This window comes from Gracilinanus agilis, chromosome 2, assembly GCF_016433145.1.
Source record: "Gracilinanus agilis isolate LMUSP501 chromosome 2, AgileGrace, whole genome shotgun sequence".
Lineage (NCBI taxonomy): Eukaryota > Metazoa > Chordata > Mammalia > Didelphimorphia > Didelphidae > Gracilinanus > Gracilinanus agilis.
Genome location: NC_058131.1, coordinates 118,886,087 through 118,909,925, shown reverse-complemented (window position 1 = coordinate 118,909,925; position 23,839 = coordinate 118,886,087). Strand labels below are relative to the sequence as shown.

At 37.0% G+C, this 23,839-nt stretch overlaps 1 protein-coding gene across 1 annotated transcript in view; it reads left to right on the top strand.

Moving 5' to 3' along the window:
- Positions 1-204: 204 nt before the first annotated feature.
- SPRED2 (sprouty related EVH1 domain containing 2) overlaps positions 205-23,839 on the top strand; it is a 75,386-nt gene continuing 51,751 nt past the window's right edge. Inside the window, exon 1 of the mRNA XM_044659483.1 lies at positions 205-353. Within this exon, the coding sequence (XP_044515418.1) occupies positions 205-353 (149 nt within the window). The remainder of the gene's footprint in view (positions 354-23,839) is intronic.

Sequence of the window (23,839 nt, the reverse complement as noted above, 5' to 3'; positions counted from 1 at the left end):
AGATCATTCATGACAACTTTGACATTATGGAAAGATTTATGAACACAGTCCATGTTATTATTGCTACCCAGAAAAACAGATAGTTCCTCTAGTAAGTTGTGTTGTGGTGGACATAGCACTCCCCAAAATATCATCTCTGCCTCCACTAGTGCTGCTAAGGCTATAAGAAAGGTCATATCTGAGCTGAATAGGGAGTTTACAGACATGGCCTTCTATGTTCCTATTCCTAGTGTATCTGTGGTGAGTCTGACCTCCTGCCTGGAGAAATCTGCTAATTATGACAAAATCAAGAAAATGGTGAAGCAAGCATCAGAGGGAAACTTGAAGGCATCTTGGGCTACACAGAAGCCCAGGTTGTATCAACTGTGATTTTTACAGTGACACCCACTCTCCTGCCTTTGATGCTGGCTTTGCTAGTACCACTTTCAATGACCATTTTGTTACAGTCATTTCTGTATGGCACTGAGTACAGTTATAGCAAACATGTAGTAGATCTCATGGTCTAGTAAACTTTCATGGTTTTACTCCTAAGAGTAAAGTGAAAAGCCATGGCAAGAAGACACTGTTTGTTTCTTCACCCTAGTAAAAGATAGATGTGTATAAACCAACATATCCCACACCATATGATAATCTCCAAACTTGCACATGAATTAGACATAAAGTGACAGTAATTTTTAAAATTTTAAAGTAGGATGGAAGAAATTACCTGTCAGATCCAAGAACAGAGAAATAGTTCATGACTAAATAAGAGACAGGGAAGGTCACAAGAGATAAAATAGACATTTTTGACCAATTAATTTTAAAGCTTTTACACAAAACTCATGCAACTAAAATTAGAAGAGAAACAGGTAAATGGGAGGGAGGAAATCTTTGCAACAATAAAGTCCCATTTCTGAGCTATGTAGGGGACTGATTCAAATTTATCAGGAAAAGAGCTATTCCTCAATTGATAATGGTCAAAGGATAGGAACAGAAAGTTTTCAAAAGAAGGACCCCAAGCTATTAATAACTATATGAAAAATGCTCTAAGTCAATAATAATTGGAGAAATGCAAATTAAGACAACTCTTTAAGTTCCATACATCCACTGAATTGGCAGAGTTGACCACAAAAAGGAAAATGACAAATGCTGGAGTGGCTATGGGAAAACAGGTGTATCAATGCATTATTAATGGAGCTCTGAATTGGTCTAGCCAATATCAAAAGCAATTTGGAACCATGCCCTCAAAGCTATTAAGCTGTGCATACCCTTTGACCCAGTGATGCCAGGATTATCTTTACCTCAAAGAGATTAAAGAATGTGGAAAAGGACCCACATGTACAAAAAATAATTATGGCAGCTCTTTTCTTGTGATGGTAAAGAGTTGGCAACTGAGGGGGTTCTTATCAATAGAGGGATGTCTGAACAAATTATAGTATGTGAATATAATATTATGCTGTTCTACTGTAAGAAATAATGAAGGGAATGGTTTCATAGACACTTGAAAAAAGTTTTATGAACTGATTCAGAGTGAAATGGGCAGAACCAGCAGAGCAATTCATACAATAACAACAATATTATACAGACAAACAATTCAAAAGCCTTAAGAACTCTAAACAACTTAAAAATGCAGTTCCGCATAACTAATGAGTAAACATGCTACCCACCTCTTAAGAAAGAGGTTATAAACTCAAGAGTACAGATTAAAGCCTGGGTTTTTTTGTTTGTTGGGTTTTTTGACAGGGCTAATGTGGGAATCTGTTTTGCTTGACCCTACATATTTATAACAAGGATTTTGTTTTTCTCTTTATCAATGATTGGAGAGGACATGAGAAAGAGAAAAGACATCTTTTCCATTTGAAAAAAAATTAATTAAAAAATACTCAAATAGTATGCTCAAAGTACATCTCATTAGGGATCTTTTCATTAACCTTTCTAATGGTTGGCATTCATCCTCTTAACAAATTCCCTTGAGCTCAGTTTTCTTTTGGACCAACCCACTTGGAATTCCTTCAGTGCTTTGTCCCTTTCTTTCCTATTCTAACCTGCTTCCTGTTGAGCTGAATTTTCCAACCCTTCCAGGCTTGACCTGCTCATCCTGGATTTTCTCCCATCTGTTCAAACACAAGAGCAAACTCTTGGAGTTCCAGTTTTCCCCTTGCACAACATCATTTTTTACTATCTTCCAAATTTACCTGCCTTTTTAGGGCTTAGGAAACTTTAGAGGAATCGACGCAAGGAACCTTCATTTGATGTTTTCAGGATTTTGAGTTGGCTCACAGCACATTGTGTAAAATAATAGCCCATCAGAATTTCCAGCAAGTATAAATACCCCCAAAATCCATTGCCACTTTTCTGGAAAGAGCCATTCACCATTTGATCTAAGGCTTTATAATAGATCATATACAATCTCATAATTGGAAGGAACCTCAGAAGCCAGTTAATTACAACCTTAGACCAAGTAAGAATCATTATAGCAAGGGAAATACATACTTTTCCATGTTACTTTTCCAAATCGTGTTAGAGTTTGCCAACTCTTGTGCTTCTTTTCACATCAACTTTGGCAAGTCACCTAACCTCTTAGTCTCCTCATCTGTTTAATGAGGAGGTTGGACTACATGATCTCTAAAGTCTTTTTTGCCTCTTAAGTCTATGATTCTATGGGGGAATCCATTCTCAATTTACCCACTTGTGGTTTGGGTTTTGTTTGGTAAAGAACTCTATTTTAGAAGCTAACCTGTGCCTGTCTATTATTACACTGAGCTTTTTTCCCCCCAAAAAAATACAATGGCTCACCAGCAGAGTCAATAAGTTACCATCTGAAAGGCATTATTCCTGAGTCTACCTCCAAATTAAATTGTGATTAAAACAGCTATCTATTTAACAAAACTTTTTTTTTTAAGTTTACCCTTAACTGCAGATAGTAAACCATGTTTCTTTTTGTTCAGATTTCCTCTTCCAGGGAAGTTGCCCCAGGAGTTTCTTCACCTGCATTATCCATTACTGCTTGGTCTAAGAGTTAGCTGTGGATTCATTTTTCCAAAATAAATAAGCTTTTTCTGCCAAGAAAAATATAAAGCTTGAGGGTGGGTGAATGGGGGCGGACATATCAGGGACCACAAGGGAAAGTTGCTTTTTCCTACTCCTCACCTCTTGTTGATCTTACTTGACTTCTTTGTCCCAGCCTTGGTTTCCAGGGATTGCCTAGCTGCATTATCCATCTTAGATTTTTCTGTCTGGCACCTACAAAGTACTCTTCCTTTCTGTTTGTTCTATGTTTTCCTGAATTCTGTTTTCATGTTGATCTGGTTGCCAGCTGCCTTTACCTTTAAACTAAAGGTTTTTTGACATGGTTTTTCTATGATTCACAGATGTGGCTTTGGAAGGGGGGTTTAAGAGCAACACACAGGTCAACCTAGAATTCAGGATTCTGAAATAAGGTGATTTGTGGAATAGGTCAAGAAGGTTATAAGCCCTGGAAAAAGGAGCAGCCGCAGGCTGGGTATAGTCTAGCCAAAGCCACAATGGATTTGTGTGTTTCTGTAATGTATGGTATGGTATGGAAAATACCATTGGTTTCAGATCAGTCTTTTCAGCCACATTCATAATAAAATATTGGATTTTGAACCAGAAGGGAATTTTAGAGGGCTAGTTCAATTCTTTTATTTAGAGATGAACAAAGCCTGGAAAACCAAAAGGAATTGTTTGACCTTGGACAAGTAAGTAGCAGAGCTATGATTCAAACCTTGACCATCTGACTCCAAAACCCATTGGAGAATCATCTCCAACTATTATGCTGAGCATAGATAAAATTGTCTAATGTTCAGGCTAGTTAGCAAAGTATAACTATTAAGCAGAAAAAGTACCAAGGACTCCAACTGGACAAAAGATTTGTTCCTCTCCTACTGAACTACTTCCATTATGCTGATGGTTGTGAACATAGCTGACATAGAGATTTGCTGTCAAACCTTGACACTCACCAGGCTTTGGACTTTGGCCATAGCGTATACATCTGTAAGCAGATAATCTCTAAGGCAGCCATGCAGATTAACACAGGCCAGATTTTCAAGAAACAAAATACCAGCAAACAAGTTAGAATCCTTCTTCATCAGGATGCTAGTGCCTCCTGCTATCAGAGTCATTTCTAGGAAATTAGTAAGTTTATAAAGTGCTGTTAGCAAAAGAAAGACAATTACATGGGCTCAAAGGCTAAAGGAATGTAGCAATTCAGGAGGTCAGGGATGCTTTGTGTGTCCCATAGACCAGAGGGGTCAAACATCTGCTGAGACCAGCAATGCTAAGTGCCTCAGAACCAGTTTAAAATATAATTGTGAAATATTTAACAAAATACATTAAAATGCAATAGAACATAAATGATGTTAATATGTGGTTTTCCAAAGTCAATGTGTAGCCCACAGGAATGACCCCAGTTTCTATTTCAGTTTGACACCACTTCCGTAGAACACTGTGAGCTCCATCAGTAAAGCTGAACACCAGATACATATTGTAGGAGTGGTCCCTTCAGTCACTGTTGTTGGCATAACTTGCTGGTCATAATTTTGTCTATCCCATATGGCAAGGGACATGTTGAGAGCCATTTGTTTTTCTATTTGGAGAAGCTGATTAACCAGACTAGATTCTTCTTACATTAAACACTTAGAGGACTTTCATACAATTATTTCATATATGTGTATATGCAGTAAAACAATTAATTCCCAGTAATATGGTGCATAATTTAAGTCAGAAATCTGATTTGTAGACTACTTAGAAAAGAAACATAGTTTTATTTTTCTTTTTTAAATATAAAGAGAGTAACTCATAGTAATCTGGGAGTTCATTTGATATTCATTTAAACTCTTGCCAAATTGGTATTTTGGTGTTATCATTTTGAATTGATAAGATTATAATGGAATTATCATTTCATTTTATTGAATATTGTTTTACCCTAGTGGTTAAAAATAGTTGTTCTGCCAACTTTTATTAGACTATTGCCCTACAGTCTTTATTTATTAATAACTTGTTAAATTGCAGTACCTAAGCTTAGTTTGCTAAGCCAAAGGTAAAGGACCTCCTCCAAACCAACATTAATTAGATTTTATTGTGATACTATTAAATGTGTATGGATGTTTGTGACAAACATGTATGTTCACCTAGAATCACTTCTATGTGAAGTGCCTTTGAGCAGTACTATGTCAAGATCAGAATATTTTGGAGAAAGAAGGTGACCTGTTTGGGGCTGGATTTGCATGGGAGTGATTTGCCACCTTCTGCCTTCCCTCTTATTTCAGAACCTTCTCTAATGGGAAAAAGCAACTAGCCAGTCATTTATTAAGTATTTATCAAAGCACCATTTTTGAGACTGCAGCTACAATGACAAAAATGAATGTCTATCCTTAGGGAGCTTCCATTTCGGGCTGCTGGAGAAGGTTTCAGGAGATGTTGCATTTATGCAAAAACAACATGTATACCAAGTAAATCTGAAATCATTTCAGCACAGAGGGAGCCTCATACTAATAACTCAGGGGATCAGGAAAGAGAGAAGATGGTTCCTGAGCCGAGTCTCGAGAGAAGGGGGTTCTGAGAAGCAGATTGCAGCAGGAAAGGGCATAGTCCTTAAATGGAGGGGAACCTGTTTCCAGACAGGGGAGGAGAGATGGAATCAGTGAGGAGTAATGAGTAGGTGAGTTTAGCTGCAGGAGAGTAGTGTGTAACATACCTGAAAAAGTGGCTTGGAGCCAGTTGGGAAGCCCAATGGAGGAGTTGCCATTTTATCTTGGAGATAAGAGGAATCCACTGGAGCTTGTTGAGCAGGGGGTTGGCATGGTCAGGCCAATATTTTAGGAATATCACTCTGACAATTGGAGAGGGAGGAATTTTGAGTCAGGGAAACAAATAAGCAGACGAGGTGGCTTTGTGCCTAAAGAACTGGGTCTAGAGTCAGGAAGAACTAAATTCAGAAAATCACTGGTTTTGTGACTCCAGGCAGGTCACTTAACTTCTGTTTGCCTCAATTTCCTCAACAATAAAATGAGTCCTTATGAGGATCAAATGAGATAACACTTGTAAAGCATTTAGCACAGTTGCCTAACACATAATGGATACCCTGTAAATACCTATGCCCTTCCTTTTCCTTGTAGTAGGCCATTGCAAAAGTAGGAGCAAGAGTCCATAAGGGTCTTGCCTGGTGTCCAAAGGGAACGAGTTTGAGATGTTTTGTGGAAGAATGGTCAACGATGTTTGGCCACTGATCAGATCAATCAATTTGGCAATTGTCCAGATCAGTCAATTATCAAAACTTTATTCAGGACTAGACACTGTTCTGGGCTTGGGGATACAAGTACAAAGAATTTTTTTTTTTTAAGATCCTATTTATAGTGAACTTTCTTGCTAATGGAGAATCAACAAGTACATATAAAATAAATGTAATCAATTCAAATATGAAGTTAATTTTATACGCATATCTTCAAGTCATCTTCAGCTCCCCTCTCTCTATCCTGAGCTCCTTCCTCTACTGCATAAGGAGTTCAGGATGACTCGGCAACCAGAGGAGTCAGAGGGGAGAAGGGAGTTTGGCAAAAGAAATGATGAGTTCTAGTTTTCACATATTTGTATCTATGAAACATCCAGTTGAAAATGCCCAATAATAAGTCAGTAAGGGTTGGTAATAAGTATTCACTGCTGGACACCACACTGAGAACTTTGGCATTATTATCCCCATTTTACTGGTGAGGAAACAGGTTTAAGCAACAAGTCTAGGGTCTAATAGTTTGTAAGTATCAGAGGCAGGACGTGAAATCTGTTCTTCCTGATGCTTCAATTCAATAAAGAAACTCGGGCTGGATATTATAGGTCTGAAATTTCTCTGCATAGAGCTAAAAATTGACCCTACAATTGAGGTAAGAGTACAAAGAAAAAGTGTGTAGAACCAGAAGAAAAGGCTTGGGTCAGAGTCTGAGGGCCCACCTACAGTGACGTGGCTACTGAGCAAGCAGATTTCCTTTTGTTTACTTTATGAAGTGTGCAGCCATTGATGATCTTTTGCCTTTATCTGGCTTGCTTGGCACCTTGTCCAATATGTACTACTTCAGGCTGAGTTTTTAATAGAATACTCCCAAATGTTTTAAGTAATATGAAATGTGACACTAAAACATTGCCTTTGAGGTTTTTTTCTCCCAATATAGAACATGTTAAAATAAGTATTATTCCACAAATTAATCCCCATTAAGAGGTTAAAGGCTTATTTCAGTTATACCAGTGTTCACACCAGTTAGGGTTTTCTCTTGGGGAATTGCCTATAGAACCAATGTACAGACCACACAGGAATATCAGACTTGGGTTTTTAGAGTATTTCTGTGTTTGTGTAAGCTGTTCTCAGATATCCCATTCACCTAAACTCTTAACAATGTCTTGATGTTTTCTTTAGTACATTCATAATTGATACTTGTCTTGGCAATCCTGGGGTGTTTCATGTCCATTCCAAATGTCAAAGACCAACAAACTTAAAAAAAATAAAAGACAGCATATTGTTATTGCTAAGAGTGCTTTATGACATATAAACTCTTTAAAATATCAAATATTCATAAAGCATGTAAGTTTCTATCAACCACTTCATTCCTCAGTCTTGCCTGATAGGGTATGCTGACTTCAAAGTACATTAAGGCAATACTAACATTAGCCTAGGCTAGGGGATGCCTATTGTTTAGGAAAGACCAAAATATTAAAAAAAAAATCCCTTTCCTTTAGGTATGGATGTCTTCATTTGAGAAAGTCAATCAGAAAAGATAAAATCATGGAATCAGCTGTTTCCCAGTGTTTTCTATCTTATTGATTGTTGACCAACTAACATGCATGTACCTTTTTTCCCCTTTTGTAACCTTTATGTTAATTCATACAACAGGACACACTTCCTAACACACATAAAGCAGATTTTTCTCATGGTTCATATGTGTTGGTATTAATCGTATGGATGAGTCCCACCAAATTGTCTCATAAGAAGTTCGTTTGTTTAGGGTTTTATAAACCATTTGTTTAGGGTTTTATAAAAAATGAAGCTGTTACAGACAACTTTAAAACACTTAATATATAAATGCCAAAACCATGTTAAATAGGATGACTGGAAACAGGTTACCAACTTTATCTGGGGAGCTAAACTCTTCTTAAAAACGTGTCTTGTTGAGTCCTTTAATAAAGGAATATTGATACCATGTGATGAGATGATTTCAGAGCAGTCCTCACTGATGTAGTGTTGCTATCTACAGAGATCCAGCCAATGTTTATGAGGGCCACCTGGGTGCACACCTATGTTTGTTCAGTTCCAAAGGTGAAAGAGGTGAAAAAGTCTTGCAACTTTGAATAGAGTTGGTTCAGAAGGGAGCGATTCATAGCTCTACATGCGTAGATAGTAATTTTAGGTGCTTCTTTGCAGTATTTGTTTTCTGAGCTACTTTCAACACTATCATCAATGACTGATCATTGCCACTTACAGGAATTTTTTAAAGAATATTTTAATTGGAAAAAGCATCAGTCAGCTGTCAAGCTTCCAGCTTCCACTTTTGAGAACAGGATGTTGAATGTGAGTAATGACACAACAGGCCTATAAAATGCAGAATAACCCTCTGATGACTCATCCAGTACAATGCAGTATATTTGTCAAGGAGACTGAATCATATATGGGGGAAACCACTTTTCAGGCAGCCAGCTGGTTCTCAGGTCAGCAAGAGACGATCCATTTTTATCAGAAGGTTTATAGTAGCAATAATGGTAACACCGAGCACTCTGGCTCGAAAATGTAGAGGAAATGGCATCTCCCAGCAGGTATGTACTTGGTATTTACATATATCTTATTTTGGCATTCTTTTCTGTGCTTGTCTTCTCCATTTTCTGATCTTAATTTTTTTTTAAGATTAAAAAAATTCTAATCATGGAAGGCTAATTCATTTTTTAAATATATTTCTTTTGTATGCATCTATATGAAACTTCATCTATAGAAGAAAACTATCATTTTCCTCTTTTCCTTCTATAGAAAATAAATTTTTTATATGTGCTCAGATGTGAAATATTTTCATGTCTAGTTCCTCTCATGAAATCCTGAGTTTAAAATAGGGTTTGTTAAAGTAGAGCCCATTTTGGTGGGTAATTTTGAGGTTAATGCATGAATAAGGATGGTTGAGTTGAGGAAGGGGAGTTATTGGTAAACTACTGAATCTACATAGAAAAAAATCTTTTTTTGCTTTGGAAATTTTTTTTAAGATGCATGACTACATGCAGGAAACATTATTCCAAAATTGAATATAATTATATATTTGCAATTCAGAATGTAGCCATGCTAAATTCATACAATTATTTTTTTATAGAGGTAGGGTAGTATAGTATTAGGTAAGAAAGAGTAAATATAACTTGGAAATATCATGGATCATACTGGCAAATCTCATGGGTAGGTCTTCTTGCTGAAATGAAGGGCCTGCATTTTATTCTCTTTTTTTTACTATTAAAATCAAACTATGCTTAATCCACAGAATCTATGTTCTTAAACATGCTAAGCATTCCAGTATATGTTGACAGTCGTATTCAGTGTCTCTTCATTTTAAAAATAAATGAATTTTTTTGGGCCTTAGATATTAGGGGCAGAGGGCTATAGATAGAGCATGGCAAGTACTATTTATGCTTCATGGAGCCGCATGGTGATGGGTCAAGACCTGTAACACATCTACTCACTAATTCTCTAAAATCTGGAGTTACTTTAGTAGGATAGCATTTATAAGTATGATCTCCTATCACTAGCAAAATTTTAGCTAATTTTGATAGTACCAAGCTTGGAAACATAAAAGCATTTTTTCATATCCTTTTTCCCTATGTGAAGCCTTTAGTAATGGTTTGAATTTTTTTCTTCGGTTCCTTGAAACACCAATTTTTCAATTATTAGTTTTAGGAAAGCTGCTAATGAGTACATGATTTATACATCTCAGTTTTCATGTATTAGATAAGGTAGGAAACCAGAAGCAGAGAGAGGTTTTGTTGGGGGTTTGTAATTTGTTTTTTTGTTTTGGTTTCTTTGGAAGAAGGGAGGAGGAATCAAGGTGTATTTCCTTTAGAATTGCCAGTTTGCTCAGGGAGATGTAATCCGCTTAAAATTTCATTAATTTTACATATTGTATAAATGAATGCCACCTGTTATGCAGTAATGTGCTAATTATAGTAGAAGACAATAAGAAAGAAGAACAATATTTCAAATATGTGGGAGTTTTGCTAAGAATTTTCCTATCACATCTGTGCTTTTTATATATTAAGTGAATGTTTAATAAATGGCATTTGATAACTTTCTTAAAAATCAGATTCAGTGTAAGGACAGATTTTCACTTATTTTTAATTTAATTTGTTTTAAAAGTCAGTTAAGTTCTTGAAGAGCTATTTACTAACTCAATTAGATAAGTTGTTTTGTCTTTTCCAAAAATGTGGCTCTTTCCAACATCTTTAGTCTAAGCACCAGAACTAATTCAGCACCTAAAATGCTCATTAAAAAACATCATCTGTAAAAAGATCTTCAATTAAAATGCTCACATTTGAGATCTATTGTAACTAAGTATCTTTTGACTTGCTATTAAAGTGAGCTAAAGTGTTCCATTCTTATGAAAGATGTATAGTGAATGAGTTTAGGTCAGTAATTTTAAGATTTGAAGGTTTTGATTTACTAATTGTTTTCCATGATAATCTATCAATGTTTGTAATACTTGGTGTCCAGTGATTTCTGCATCTGATAATTTTTTTTAAGACTGCCCTGACCCTTTCAGGAAGGTATAGATTCTTTCAGCTTAGTTGCATTACCCTCTTCTCTGAGTGTATTGATCATTATGATTTTTTTTTTTGGAAGATAATCACTTCTGGGGTTGTGGCAGCCAGTCCTTAAAGGTTTCATTGCCATTGAGAGAGAGGTCTCTTCGATCTAGAAAGATAACATAGTTTTTAGGTCTTTCCTTTCTAGGGGAAAAGAGGCCCTTCAACTGTCAATACATATTTGTAGGCCTAAGAAGTTCCAAGTTTGAAACTAGGAATTGCAAGATGCAAAGAAATAAAAGACAACTTCCTACATCCCCATTTCCATTTCCCATCAGATTATTTGAATCTTCTTAGTAGAGTTGGAATCTACTGTGCCTACAAGTAGATAACTGAGAATTTTCCATCTCCGACCAACATCTTATTCATAGATAAATGGAATGCTTATGGCCTTCCTTGGAAGTCATGTGGAACTGCTTTATACCATACTGTAATATGTAACACATACATTGTCCTCTTCATGAAACCATTCCTGATCCCCCCCACCCCCAGCCACCAGTCCTTCTCAGCCTACTCCATATTTAACTACTTTGTTTATTAACTTTATATTTCTGCGTGTAATATGTGTTTCTATATGCACTTGTCTCTCCCATTAGGATGTAAAGTTCTTTGCAAATAGGAGTTATTTTAATCTTTGTATTTGGATACTTCATGTCTAAGTACAGTGCCTGGCATATATGTTGGTAATAAACAAATACTTGTTGATTAATTCTTTTTGCACAAAATAATTGAGGCATCTATGGTTTTTTTTAATGATCTTTGCTGAGATTAAACATTAGTGTATATATATATATGTATGTGTGTGTATATATATATATGTATATATATGTATATATCAGGTCTGTTTTGTTGGAGATTATTCATGCTTGTCCTTTACATGCTGGTTAATGTCTTAATCAATCCAAAATAAAAATTCATAGTTTTCGTATGTAGATGCAGTCATCATCTTGTCCAGGGAGCATATTAATATTTTTTACATCCTCAAATTTTGTATTTCCTCATCTTTTCTCAGTCTCTAACTGACATTTAAATGAATGACCACAACCTGAATAACAAGCCAGCAGAAAAAGTCTATCTTAATTGTGATTAGTTTGGGGGGAAAACTCAGGCATAAGATGAATTGGCATCCTAGCTATGCTACTTTTTATTTGTATATTTGTAAACAAGTCATTTAGCTTTCCTGGGACTCAGTTTTCTCATCTATAAAATAGTAGGGTTGGACTAGATGCCCTTTAGGCTCCCTTCCCACTCTAAATGAATGATTTTTTTTTTTTTTTAATGATCTTTGCTGAGGTTAAACAGGTATACATCAGGTTGTTTTTTTTTTTTTGTTTGTTTTTTGTTTTTTGTGTTTTTTTTGAACCCTTAACTTCTGTGCATTGGCTCATAGGTGGAAAAGTGGTAAGGGTGGGCAATGGGGGTCAAGTGACTTGCCCAGGGTCACACAACTGGGAAGTGTCTGAGGCCATATTTGAACCTAGAACTTCCTGTCTCTAGGCCTGACTCTCAATCCACTGAGCTACCCAGCTGCTCCCCCCCCCCCCAATCAGGTCTTTTTTGCTGGAGATTATTCATAAATGTTCTTTATATGCTGGTTAATGACCTCATCAACCCAAAATAAAAATTCATGAGTTTTTGTACGTAGATTCAGTCATCAACTTGAAAGCCTGGCACACCATTCAGATTAGAAAATGTTTTTCTTAAGACTTTGTATCTTCTTTTGGGGAGCAAACTTTAAGCACTTCCTTCTTAACCTATGTTATAAGGAAAATATTTGGTAAATTTTAAAGTTCTATGTAAATGTCAGTTATAATTATTAACAAGACCTTAGAAATACTCTTCCCTTCTCATTTTGCAGACGAGAAACCCACTACTTACTGCATTTGTGACCATAGGTGAGTCATCTCATCTTTGAAACTCAGGTTTCTCATCTCTTGAATGAGAAGATTCATTGGAATTAGAAGATCTCTAAATGGATAGTCTTATGAAACAGGTCCAAAGAAATGAAATGAATGACTTAAAGCTTCTATAAGTAGTTAATGACCGATTCAGGATAACTCCAATTTCCTGAATGCTAAGAATGTTCTCATATTGTATTTCAACAATCATAAGGATTTGGAGACAGAGGACCTAATTAGAACCCTATCACTCCCATAGAGTTCTCTTTCTCTTCTCTTCTCTTCTCTTCTCTTCTCTTCTCTTCTCTTCTCTTCTCTTCTCTTCTCTTCTTTTTTCCTTTTTTTCTCATTAGCTTTTACTTTCTGTCTTAGTTACAACTTTAAGACAGAAGGGCTAGGGCTAGATGAATAGGGTTAAATGACCTGCCGAGGGTCACACATCTAGGAAGTGTCCAAGGTCAAATTTGAACCTAGGACTTCTCAACCTCAGACCTATCTCTAAATCCACAGAGCCATCTAGCTGCCTTGCCATATAAGTCTCAAACCTTGACCAGTACTCCTTTTCTGTGCCTCAGATAACTATCTGTAAAAATGATGAGTTTGGACTAGATGATTTTTAAGGTCCCTTCTAGCATTCAGTACCATAATCCAGTAATATTTTGATTGGCAAAGGACTTCACTCAAGTATTACCTTTCCTTTTCAGTGTTATCTATGAAGGTGAGGGCTTATGGAATGAACTTGTCTCCAGCTGAAATTTTCTTCCCATGCATATATCTCTGCCTTCCACTAGAGACCTACATAGGGTCCCTCTGACTATAAAAGTCAAGTCAACTCAACAAAGCCTTCATTAAATCTACTATTAAAAAGACAAGAAATACTTCTTGAGAGACTCACAATCCCTTGACAGGGTTCTTAGGGTTAGACTTGTTAACACAGTAACAGAATTACCAAGTTGGAAAGTGTGGGAGTAGGATTTGTTTTTTAACCAGATCAGTCTAACTCAATGCAGAGTGGCTTACTTCCCAAAAAGTTGGCCACCAGATAATGATTTGTGATTGGTTATTGTTTATTTATGAGGCATGAGGATGGAATGGGACAGAGGTATATAAAGAAGCTTAAGAAACCCTCTATCAAGGTGAGGAAGAAGCCTGAACTGAGGTAGAGGATGAACTAGTCACATTATGATATATAAAATGTTTAAATATAAATATATAAAATGTTTAAATATATAAAATTTATTAATGCAGTTAGCAATATCAGTTGCCTTTGAATCCAAGGACCCTTTTGGTTGAGATAAGGGGACTCTTCAAATTATTAAGAAAGCATGGGCGGCATGTGTCATGAAGGCATGAGAAGGGCGAAGAGCAAAATTAGTGTCTTTGGGTGGGCGTCTGTTCTCATCATGCAGCCAAGGAACTGCAATGTACAAAATCTGGCAAGAACTCATTCCAAAGAAAAAGAAAACAACTCTGTTTTTTGTTTGTGTAATATTAAAAACATAACTGACCTGTGTAACAGAAATGGAACTGTTGCAGAATAACATTTTTCCCTTCATCTTTTTCTTTTCATGACATCAACCTCTAACTTATGTTCTTTTGGAACCACTTTGGACCTTTCGTGTTTGTTGTTTTATTTTCTTGTTGTTGTTGTTGTTGTTGTTGTTGTTGTTGTTGTTGTTGTTGTTGTTGTTGTTGAACTCCTGAAAGCAGAGGTAGTGATGATAGAATTCAACCTGAAATAAACTTGATAAAATTACATAATATGATGGTGATGAGAAGGAAGGTGATTCTTGGAACTCTTAACACCTGACTCTGACCATGATGTCAATGATTTTAATGGTAAAACAATTGAAGGTACCTAAGGTAAATAATTTTCTTCTAGAATAGTGAGTAGTGTCTATGGCCATACCACCCTGAACGTGCTGGATCTTGTCTGGAATAGTGAGTAGTCAAGCAATTTAGTGTGTTTAATTTGTTTTCTTCTTTTAAAAGTAATTCTATGGGAAAACTTTTTAAACTTAGATTATAATAAGCAGTAAATGAAGATATGTTTGCATTTTCATGTCAAATTTAAGAATTGTTCTAATTCACCCAAGAAAACAAAGCTTAGCCAGAACTTTGTTTTGTAATCAAATCCATAAAGTTTTCCTAGGTTACCCTTGAGAAGAAGAAAGGTATTATTTGTTCTTTTCTTTCTTTCCTTAGATGCACATGTACCTCAAACAAGTTACCTTTCTTCTTCCCAAAAAGTAACTTAGGAAAACTCTTCTGATTGAGTAGTTATGAAAGGACTATGTGAAGCTACAAACTGGATGCAAAGATGGGTAAATTTTTATAAAAAGCTTTTGCTCAGGAAGAAAAATACAAATGGAATTCTCAACTTTTTTTTTCTAATGGGAACTGACAAGACCTCTTGTGTAATTCTTGTGGATTAGATAGACTGATTTGTGTCAAATGATAGTACAGTTGGATTGATTGAGAACAAACTGGATGAAAGACTAGATCTAAGAATCCTAAAAGTCTTTACTGCCTGGAACACTGACTTGCCCAGGATCACAGAGCTAGTATCCTCTAGGAGCAAGATTTGAACAAAGGTTTTTTTTGTCCTCTATCTACAAGACCAGTGATGGGCAAACTATGGCCCATGGGCCAGATTTGGGGGGGGAGCTGAAATGTTCTATCAGGCTGCTGGCATTATTCCTAATCTGACGAATACGAGTAGGGTACAATACAATGAAACTTCTAAAGAGTTGCCTTAGAAACAGACTGACAGATGAGCATTTCCTTTCCTTTGGCCCCCTCTTTAAAAAGTTTGCCCATCACTGCACTAGGCCATTCTACCTTTCTAGAATTAACCTAAAAAGTTAGATTGATGTAGCTTTATTGATGATGACTTCCTTTAGAACCAGAAATGATTTATTTACAATAGACTATACTAAACTGCCAACTTCATTCCACGACAATGAAAGATCATCCTGCTCAATGATACCATTATAGACTTGTAATTTAAATGATAGGCATCTAGAAGAATCATCTTCATGACCTTCTTCCTCAGTATCAGATATTTGTTTGTACACATACATTTATTTTATGGGGACAAACATGCCTTGAAAGTGTATCTAGTTGGAATGGATTGACTCCCATCATTGCAAAAAAAAAAATTGATCTTTATAAGTTAGCTTAAATCACTACTATTTAATCCAACAAATACTTATTAAGGACCTGCTGTGTGCAAAGCATTCTGCTAGGTACTGTAACTACAGAAACAAAAGGAACATTCCATGCTCTAAGGGAGTTTATATGGGGTTGGGAAATGGAAAATATAGTGCATACATATATAAGTAGAATATAATTTGAAGAGCAACTAGAAATTGAAATGTAAGAGTATGGACCAGGAAAGGTTTCAGAAAGGAGATGGCATCTGATTGATAGATGCTAAGGATCCTAAAAAAATTTGAATGAGGACTGGAGGAGTTACAGGCATTAGGGTGTGAGGGATGGGTAGAGAAACTAGCCTGTGCAAAGACATAAGTTGAAGCATTGAGGTCAAAGCCAGTCTCTGGAATATATTGTGAATGAAGGATCAGAGATCATAAATTTAGGTCTGGAAGGGATCTCAGAGGCCATCAAGCCCAACATCTTCATTTTACCAATGAGGCAACTAAAACACGCAGAGGTTAAATGACTTGCCCATATTATTGAGTAAATGGAATTCAGGTCTTCTTGACTCTAAAACCACTACATCACTCCACCTGCCATCTCACTGCCTCTTGGAACCAGAGTCAGTCAACTAGCATTTATTATGCAAAATTATCATTTTGATATCTGTTCTTGGCAGTAATAGGTGTGACACGGTTAGACGTCTTAAAGAAGAGAGCTGAGTAGAGATGAACTGGAATAGGAAAATATTTGTGGCAAGGACGCATCGCTAGAAGGCTACTGGAGTAGTCCAGATTTGAGGTGATGAGGACCTGCACCAAGGAGGTGGCTGTGTTAGAAGAGAAAAGAGGGCATATAGGAGAGATGTTACAAAGCTAGAGAGAGAAGAGGGGTGTGTGTGGAGGTAACGAGTATAGTTTTGGATATGTTGAGTTTAAGATATCTCTGAGGCATCTACTTCAAGATGTCACAGTTATAGCTACTCTCACGTTGACCTTTTTTCCATCACAGTCCCCTCCCCAATTCAAACCCTTTTCGTAGGCCTGTTTGCTATAACACATAACCCTGTAATCAAATCTCCTAGCAAATTACCCTCTCCCCAATCATCTCCCCCATTGATGTGATGTGATGTGCAGGGTTCATCAGACTAGAAAGCAGAGAAACAAAATGGCCTCCAGTTTTTGCAGAATATTAATAGTATTGATATTGTGGGAAAGTTGGAGAAAGATGGACTAAACCCAGACTTTATTTTTCACTATTATATGTAATGGTGGTAGCTTAAGGGGATTTCTTTAAATTGTATATCTGAATACATTCTAAAAGGGAAAGCATACCTAAAAATATCCTATTAAAACAATTTTTAGTTAAAAAGGTTTTGGTTTTTTTTATTCTTCTCCCACTCTAAGCCATACTACCAGAGGCCAATGGTATTGTCAAAAAAAAAAAGAAAAGAAAAGGAAGAAGATCATTGAAACATCTTTTAAAATCCTCATGAATGAACAGAAGGAAGCTTGGAAGGAAACAGACAAGCAAGACAGCTTTGAATGTAACATTGGATTTAGAAAAGCAAGCTGTGGCTTCGTGTACAATTCACATTATCTGATCAACTTTGTGTGTATAAAAATGCTCATTTTATTTGGTATTTAAGTTCAGAATTTAACAATATTCATTTGCAAAATCCAGTCTGGTGTCTATTGAGATCATGTGTACCTCTGGATCTCCCCCTATATCTAGAATAATGCTTCACAGGTATTTCAGGAATCTGTAATTTTATTGACACGGTGAACTCCTTTTCACCACTGCAGAACACAAGCCTTTCGTAGTAATAAGTAGTCTTAGTTACAGTGGCTGAAAAATTAATCCCATTGTGGCCAGCTAAGCAATTATCTTCTCTGAACTTGCCTCGGCTGGTTCTTGGATAAAGACAGAACCAGTCTTGACATCCATCTTACCTGATAAATGGATTTCCTAGCTATAGAGCATGGACAGTTGGAAGCAGGCAGCAGCTTATCAAATATGTAACATCTGTTACTCCATTGAATTCCAGGGTTAACTTCAATGGTCTCTGGCCAGGTGGCCTGACCTATCTTCTATCTCCCATAGAGAAGTTACAGTTAAATGAATGAATCCAATTAAACTGTACTTCTCATCTCCCTAACTTATGACCCAGCTACTTCTGTGGGAGTGAAGCTCATCCTGATGGATTCATGGGATACCTCAATTTCTGAAAAAGTCTATTTTATATACATTCAGTGGAATGTTGCTATAATATAGCTTAGACTCAGATTATTTCTGGGCAGCCCATAATCTCTTTCAACAAGTTCTACAGTGAGGATCAGAATCTTGAAGAATTCCACTGAAAATCACTGGTGTCAGATTTTACTGGAGAGATTCATTTTCACATTAACACTCATTCACAGATGTTACCATCTGAATCATGTGTGCCATTTTTAACAGAGACATGCAGAAACACTTTTTTACTCTATAATACAATAATTCAGCAGCTTAGTGGCACAGTAGATAGAGGCCCAGAGTCAAGAAGAAGACTACCTTTGCTCAGTTGAAATCTAGCTTGAGACCCTCGCTGTGTGACCCTAGATAAGTCACTTCCCCTCATTTGCTTCAGTTTCTTCATCTATGAAATGAGGTTGAGAAGGAAATGGCAAACCACAATCTTCCAGTCTCCTCTTAGCAGAAACATTTACTATGCCATGGCTTATTTCTACAAGATTCTGCCCACATTGCCTTTGCTGATGGCTCAGTACATCACAAACCAAATGTATTAGCCTCCTACCAAAATTTGGCTCTCCTCTTGGGTTCCCCATTTTGTCTAAATCTTCTTTTTACTTCTCTCCTTTATACCTTTCTCCAACCAGTGGCTGGGTCCTGATGGTCCTATCACCACAGTATGCCCCATTTTTCTCTCTTCCCTCTTTTTTCAAATTCTCACCACCACCATCCTAGCTTTGAGCTGTTTGTTGTAATTGCTTCTTTTATTCACCTTACCCCCAGGCTCTCCCCTCTTTAGTTCATCCTTCACATAACTGCTAAAGTAACTGCCCTAATGCTCTTATCGAATGCCATCACTCTTCTCTGGAAAAGCCTTTAATGGCTCCTGCTTCCTCTAGGATAAGATATGAACTCCTTGATTTGACATTCAAACCGAGCTCCAACTTACCTTTTCAGCTGTAGTTCATGGCACTTTTCCTCAAGCTGTCTACACTTCAGCCAAAGTAATTTCTCGGGCCGTTTTGGTTGACCCTTTCAATTCACATAATTATTTTCTATAACTTATATTATAGTTATTGGTATACATATAAATGATGGGCCCTAAAGCTTGAAGAGATCTTAAAAGATCATCAATAGGAAGGAGTTACAGAGGCAAATTTTGGCTTGATCTAAGGGAAAATATTTGTCAAAGCCGTCCCAGAGTAAAATGGGCTTTATAGAGAGGTAGTCAAGCATCTAGGTGGAGAGAACTTGAACTTAGAGGCAGGAAGTCCTTTGTTCAAATCTTCCTCCAGACATTTACTATTTGGATGACCTTGCATAAGTCACTTATTCTTTCTGTGCCTCAGTTTCTTCTTCTTAAAATGAGGGTATATAATAGCACCTACCCTCCCGGGGTTATTGTGAGAATCAAATGAGAATATTTATAAAGCACTATATAAATGCTAGCTATTGATGATGGTGAAAATTTCCCCTTCACTGGAGATAAACAAAGTCTGGATGACTGTCTGGTTATGTGGTAGAAGAGGACCAGGTCCCTTCCATTTTAGATTTTGTGACACTCATCTAAGTCAAACTGACTTTTCATTTTCAGATGAAAAATCTTGAGACCCAGAGAGTTTGTGACTTTGTCTCATCACTCTCTGAAGCTGTAAATTTCGTGAGAAGATTGTGCCGTTTTCCTTTTTTGCATCCTTAAGTCTCTAGATGATGATACTTTGCAATATTGAATTGTTTAAGATTTACATGTCCAGGACTTCAACTAGGTTTGGATAAGGTAATTTAATTTAATTTTAGAAACTTAACAATGTTGAATTTTCAATTCTTTAGAGAATTTTAGCCTTAAGTGAAAAATATAGGCAAGCCTCTCCTTAGGAATATTTGACTTTTGGATAGCCTAAACTTAATCGCCACTTGTAACAGAGCTTCACAATTGCTGCTATTCAGTAGACTCCCATGTCTACCATGAGAGAGAGAGAAGTTAGGTCAGACCACCTGGCCAGCGAGATCATTGAAGTTAACCCTAGAATTCAGTGGAGTAACAGATGTTACATATTTGATAAGCTGCTGCCTTATCAATCAGGTAAGATGGATGTCAAGGCTGATTCTGTCTATATCCAAAGACCAGCCTAGGCAGATTCAGAGAAGAGAATCACTAAGCTGGCCTCAGCAGAATTTGGAGTCAAGCCTGGAGGTAGCTAGGCGGCTCAGTGGATTGAGAGGCAGGCCTGAAAACAGAGGTTCTGAATTCAAATCTAGCCTCAAATGCATCCTAGCTCTATGACTCTGGGTAAGTCTGTCTTGGAACCAATACACAGTATTGATTCTAAGATGGAAGGTAAACGTTTTTAAAAAGATAAATTAAGCCAATGCAGGTCATTCTCAGGAGTAAAGAGCCCCATCTCCTTTCCTCACTCCCCAGAGACCCTTCAACCTTGATGGATCTGCTCCCATGAAAGCAGCTGTGGCCCCCAAGCCCTACAAGTCTCTCCCTCCTCATCAGCCCTCAGGAGAACTCTGTTGTCCTACCTCTGATCTCCCACCTTCACTAGAGTTTGGATTGGGAGGAAACTATCAAGTCTTTAGTTTAGGAAGGGCTCCTTTTCCTGGAACTGTGGTAAGGCAATATTCTAGGCATCCCCAGTTGTAACCTGGAATGCCTAAGAAACAACACTCTAAACCGAGGTCAGTTTCTGTGAGATACTATCACTAGTTCAGCTAAGCAATGGGTTAATAAATGAACTCTTGTGGGCCAGCCTTGGAATTTAATCCTGTTGTTTCTTCAGAAAAGTGCGTTCTGAGTTCCAAAAAACTGCTTAAAAATGAATGTTTGGAGCACATCCCATTTGTAATTTGGGGGGAGCCTGCATCACAGCATTTACTATAGGTTTCTGTAGAACTTGCAATGTGCAAAATCTGTTTTATACTGCTTCCTTTGGGGAGAAGGAGGTTAGCAATTGACTACAAACTCACCCTTTCTTAAGGAAAAATACTTTAAAAATAGTTTGAGAATTGAATGGGGAGTCACACGTGACTAACTCTAAAAACAGATGGAGAAACTACTTTGGTGAAGAGTTTGCCTCAGTCCTGCTGAACTTATTCAGTAATAGATTGAGTTGGGACTTTTCCCTTTATTTTAAGAGCCTGAATAGTGTAGCCCTAGAGAATCTTAGATTTGTCAATTGACTACACAGTGGGATTGCTATCAGGTGAGAAATTTAAACCTAGGTAGATGAATTGACTGAGAAAATTTTATGTATAGTTACTGGCTGTTTGTTGAATGCTTTAGAGAAAGCTGGATTGTGTATGTGTATATACACCATGATATGTGTGTGTGTGTGTGTGTGTGTGTGTGTGTGTGTGTGTGTGTGTGTGTGTGCTTTTCCCTAGTAGCCAGCCCTCTCCTCCATTTCTCTCTCTTTCCCCATTTGTCTTTCCCACTGGAGACACTGAATTGGACAATAGCACCTATACTAAGGAGTATTTGTGACCACTTTTTTGTGCTTTCAAAATTATTTCAGCCTTTCTAATACAGAGATTTTTTTAAATTCTTTGTGGAATGTTTTGGTTATACATTGGGTATGCTAAGCTTCTGAAATATCACAGTAAATTTCTTGAAAGTGTGTGATGTTGTTCATTAGTTCATCCTTCATTCACACATTCATTTAACAAGCATTTATTTAATAAGTCTCATTTAAATGGTGCTCTAATGAGCACCAACCATGTTAGGTTTACTTTGAGGGTTAATAAAAACAAACATGATGTGCACAGATAACTATGGAGAAGGACAAAGGCACATTTCTGTAGTGCTCTATTCTTCTCAAAAGTATTATGAAATATAAATTAATTCACAAGAATTTAAGAATTTAAGTGTCCATTATGTGCTAGATGCAGGAGATAATAACATAAATATAACTTTGTCTCTGTCTTCAAGGAGGTTACATTCTACAGGAGAGCTGCAACACAGTATTTTGAATGATGTTCAGGCAATCAGATATCATGAACAGTCATTGGGGCAGTAGATTTTGTCATCGTATCAATGATAATATAGTTATAGCATTTCTTAGGCTTTGGATGTGCCAAGCACTGTACTAAATGTTAGAGATACACTTTCAAAGAGTTTACATTCTAATAGGGAAAGACAATACATAAATGGAAGGTCAAGAGATAGGGGACAGCAAGTGCTTGGCTGGCTCTGAAGTGACAAGGAGGTTTAGTCTGTGCAAAATGAGGCAAAAGAGATAAAGAGCAGGTTAATCTTGGGGAGGAGATGGAGATAGGGCATATCTTAGAAGAATCTTGATTATCATTTTGGGGGTAAAATGTGTAGATACGGAGGAGTGTTCCACATGAAAATAGATATATCAGATAGCACAATACCCACAGTGACCATATTCTGATGCCTGGCATGTGGCTGAATGGGATGAAGCATGGTCCAGGTAGGACTAGCTTTGGGTAGTAGATTAGTCTACTTGCCTTCCAATCCAAAGAGTTCTACAAATTCCAAAGTTTGAAGGGAGTAAAATTCTTCCCTTGGACAATGCCCTTGGGTTTTTCACTTTACTGTGGACACCTCCTCCAAATAAACTCGAATGCCTTTTGTTTGGCTAGGGCCAGTCTAGTATAAGAATGACCCATGTGACAATAGAAAAACAAAAGAGTTTCACAGATGTATTTTATAACAGTGTTAGAGACTGATGTCATAGCCATTTTTGAGGGCTTGTTCTAAACCAGAAAAGTGAAACCAAGTTGTCCCCAAATAGGTTCATTTAAGGGTGAACTAACACTGTCTCTTTTAAGAAGGCCCAGAATAGAGATACTACCTGTCCAGGTAGATGAGCCATCTTCCTTTTCAGAGAAGCATTGGTATTTGCCTCTTTTTGCTTTACCAGAGGTAGCTGGTGTCAGAGTGGATAGAGCACTGGGCTTAGAGTCAGAAAGACCTAGGTTCAAATTTGGCCTCTCAGACACTAGATTTATCAACCTAGGCAAGTCACTGTAACCTCTAGCCTAGATTTCCTCAACTATGAAATAATAGCTCCTACCTCACCAGGTTATAGTGAGGGTCAAATGAGATAATATATGCCTCATACATAGTAGGCACTCCTTTTATATTGGGAAATTAAACTTGGTCTTGAGCATTCTGCTCTTGAGAAAAGTGAAGAGTTTGGGAAATGAAGAGAGTTGGGGACTATTACAGTAGAGTGTAAGCCCTGCCTTTCTTTGTATCCCCAGCTAGCAGCTAGGGCAATGCCTAAGGACAATATAAGCACATAGTAAGCTCTTATTTAGTGTTTCTTGACTGACATTTAGTTCTCTCTTTAAGAGTAAAGACTTGAAAGGGACAAACTAAAGGGGTCAAACTTAGCCAAAGTATCTTGCTTAAGATCACCCAGCTAAATCATGGCAGAACAGAGACCAAGTTCAAGTCCTTGAATCCAACATTCTTTCCACTTTACAGTGAGGCATCTGAAACAGCTTCTCACCATTATAAAGAATACTAATATTAGAAGCCAACTTTCTTTTTCTGCGTTCTTTAAGGTGTTGCTTTCTTTTGTTTCAGAAAGATATCTCTGTCTGCTCATGCATGTTACAAAAAGGAAGCAGTGATTTATTTCAGATGAGGTGTACATGTTACTATAAGATCGAGGCTTATTCATCTTTCTAGGAAAACTATGTTTTTTTCCCCTCATAAAAAAAGCTGGGGAAAATCAGGTGTCTATAGTTTGAGGAGAACAGTTGTT